A 2,413-nucleotide genomic window follows, 5' to 3' on the forward strand; every position below is an offset into this window, starting at 1 on the left:
AATCCTCCAATTTGTCTAGGTCCCTCTGTATCCTATCCCTCCCCTCCAGCGTATCTAGCACTCCTCCCAGTTTAGTATCATCCGCAAATTTGCTGAGAGTGCAATCCACACCATCCTCCAGATCATTTATGAAGATATTGAACAAAAACCGGCCCCAGGACCGACCCCGGGGCACTCCACTTGACACCGGCTGCCAACTAGACATGGAGCCATTGATCACTACCCGTTGAGCCCGACAATCTAGCCAGCTTTCTACCCACCTTATAGTGCATTCATCCAGCCCATACTTCCTTAACTGCTGACAAGAATACTGTGGGAGACCGTGTCAAAAGCTTTGCTAAAGTCAAGAAACAATACATCCACTGCTTTCCCTTCATCCACAGAACCAGTAATCTCATCATAGACGGCGATTAGATTAGTCAGGCATGACTTGCCCTTGGTGAATCCATGCTGGCTGTTCCTGATCACTTTCCTCTCATGCAAGTGCTTCAGGATTGATTCTTTGAGGACCTGCTCCATGATTTTTCCGGGGACTGAGGTGAGGCTGACTGGCCTGTAGTTCCCAGGATCCTCCTTCTTCCCTTTTTTAAAGATTGGCACTACATTCGCCTTTTTCCAGTCATCCGGGACTTCCCCTGTTCGCCACGAGTTTTCAAAGATAATGGCCAATGGCTCTGCAATCACAGCCGCCAATTCCTTCAGCACTCTCGGATGCAACTCGTCCGGCCCCATGGACTTGTGCACATCCAGCTTTTCTAAATAGTCCCTAACCACCTCTATCTCCACAGAGGGCTGGCCATCTATTCCCCATGTTGTGATGCCCAGCACAGCAGTCTGGGAGCTGACCTTGTTCGTGAAGACAGAGGCAGAAAAAGCATTGAGTACATTAGCTTTTTCCACATCCTCCGTCACTAGGTTGCCTCCCTCATTCATTAAGGGGCCCACACTTTCCTTGGCTTTCTTCTTGTTGCCAACATAGCTGAAGAAACCCTTCTTGTTACTCTTAACATCTCCCACTAGCTGCAGCTCCAGGATAGCTCAGTGGTTTGAGCATTGGTCTGTTAAACCCAAGCTTATGAGTTCAATGCTTGAGGGTGCTGTTTAGGGTTCTGGGCCAAACAGTGGGGAGTGGCCTTACTTTGAGCAGGGGGTTGGACTAGATTACCTCCTAAGGTCCCTTCCAACCCTGATATTCTATGAAGGTTTTCAGATGTCAATTGCCAAAAAGCAAAATTTTTCAGGTTTCAGTTGTTTTAATGAAAAGTCAAAATCTTCTCCCCCACCTTTCCTCTGCAAAATTCCAACTATCTGTCTCCCTCTTATTGTGTGTGTGTGTGTGTGTGTGTGCACAAACATCTCTTGTATACTGCATTTCTGTATCCGGGCTCACTTAGACCCTCCTTCTTTCACAATAGGACCCAGCCTGACTGATCTTCATTTCATTCAACTAGTCTGGATTCTTTGTGAGGGTCACAGCCCTCCTGACAGCGTTTCTCAGGGCCTCCTGGACCTCTCTGTTTCTCAGGCTGTAGATGAGCGGATTGGCCAGGGGCGTCAGGACTGTGTAGCAGACAGAGAACACTTTGTTCAGGGCTCTCCAGGTACCAGATTTCGGTAGCATGTAGACAATCATTATGGTCCCATAGAAAAGTGCCACCACAATGAGGTGAGAGGAGCAGGTGGAAAAGGCCTTTTGCCTCCCGGTGGTGGATGGGATTCCCAGGATGGTCGCAATGATACAAATATAGGAAGCCAGGGTTAATAGAAAAGGGGAAACGGCACCTAGGAAGGAAAATATATAAGTAAGTGGGGTGATCTGGCTGGTGTTGCTGCAGGAGAGTTGAATCAGTGAGGTGAAATCACAAAAGAAATGGTCCATTTCATTAGGGCAACAGAAAATTAACTGTGATATAACACATGTGAATATTGTACAAATTAGAAATCCACTAATCCAAGACCCAGCTGCTAGCTGGAGGGACAGCTGGACATTCATAAGGGTTCCATAGTGCAGCGGTTTGCATATGTCTAAATACCGATCGTAAGACATGGCTGCCAGGAGAGAGCACTCTGTTGTTACTAGAGAACCAAAGAAATGAAACTGTGTGATGCAGCCGGGAACAGAAATGTTTCTGTCCCCAGTCAGGAGACTGGCCAGCAGCCTGGGCAGGATGGTGGAGGAGTAGCAGGTCTCCAAGCAGGACAAGTTTCCCAGAAAGAAGTACATGGGGGTGTGAAGGTGCTGATCAGCCACAACTAGCGCAACGATGAGGATGTTCCCAGCCATGGTCGCAATGTAGATCACCAGGAAAATGAGGAAGAGAAGGGTCTGCAGTTCAGGGAGATCCCCGAACCCCAGGAGGATGAATTCCATGATGGCTGTTTGATTTTTCCCTTCTTTCTCCATGAGCTGCAT

The 2,413-nt window shown here is 48.0% G+C and overlaps 1 protein-coding gene across 1 annotated transcript; it reads right to left on the reverse strand.

Annotated features, from left to right (window-relative positions):
• Positions 1–1,447: 1,447 nt before the first annotated feature.
• LOC144273908 (olfactory receptor 11A1-like) lies at positions 1,448–2,413 on the reverse strand. Its single transcript, XM_077832622.1, has one exon. The coding sequence runs from the start codon at positions 2,411–2,413 to the stop codon at positions 1,448–1,450; it is 966 nt and encodes a 321-aa protein (XP_077688748.1).

Source organism: Eretmochelys imbricata, chromosome 13 (assembly GCF_965152235.1).
Source record: "Eretmochelys imbricata isolate rEreImb1 chromosome 13, rEreImb1.hap1, whole genome shotgun sequence".
NCBI classification, from domain to species: domain Eukaryota; kingdom Metazoa; phylum Chordata; order Testudines; family Cheloniidae; genus Eretmochelys; species Eretmochelys imbricata.

What these genes read in the sequence shown, in the direction of transcription:
- LOC144273908 (XM_077832622.1), bottom strand. Translation starts at nt 2,413, where the DNA reads ATGCAGCTCATGGAGAAAGAAGGGAAAAATCAAACAGCCATCATGGAA.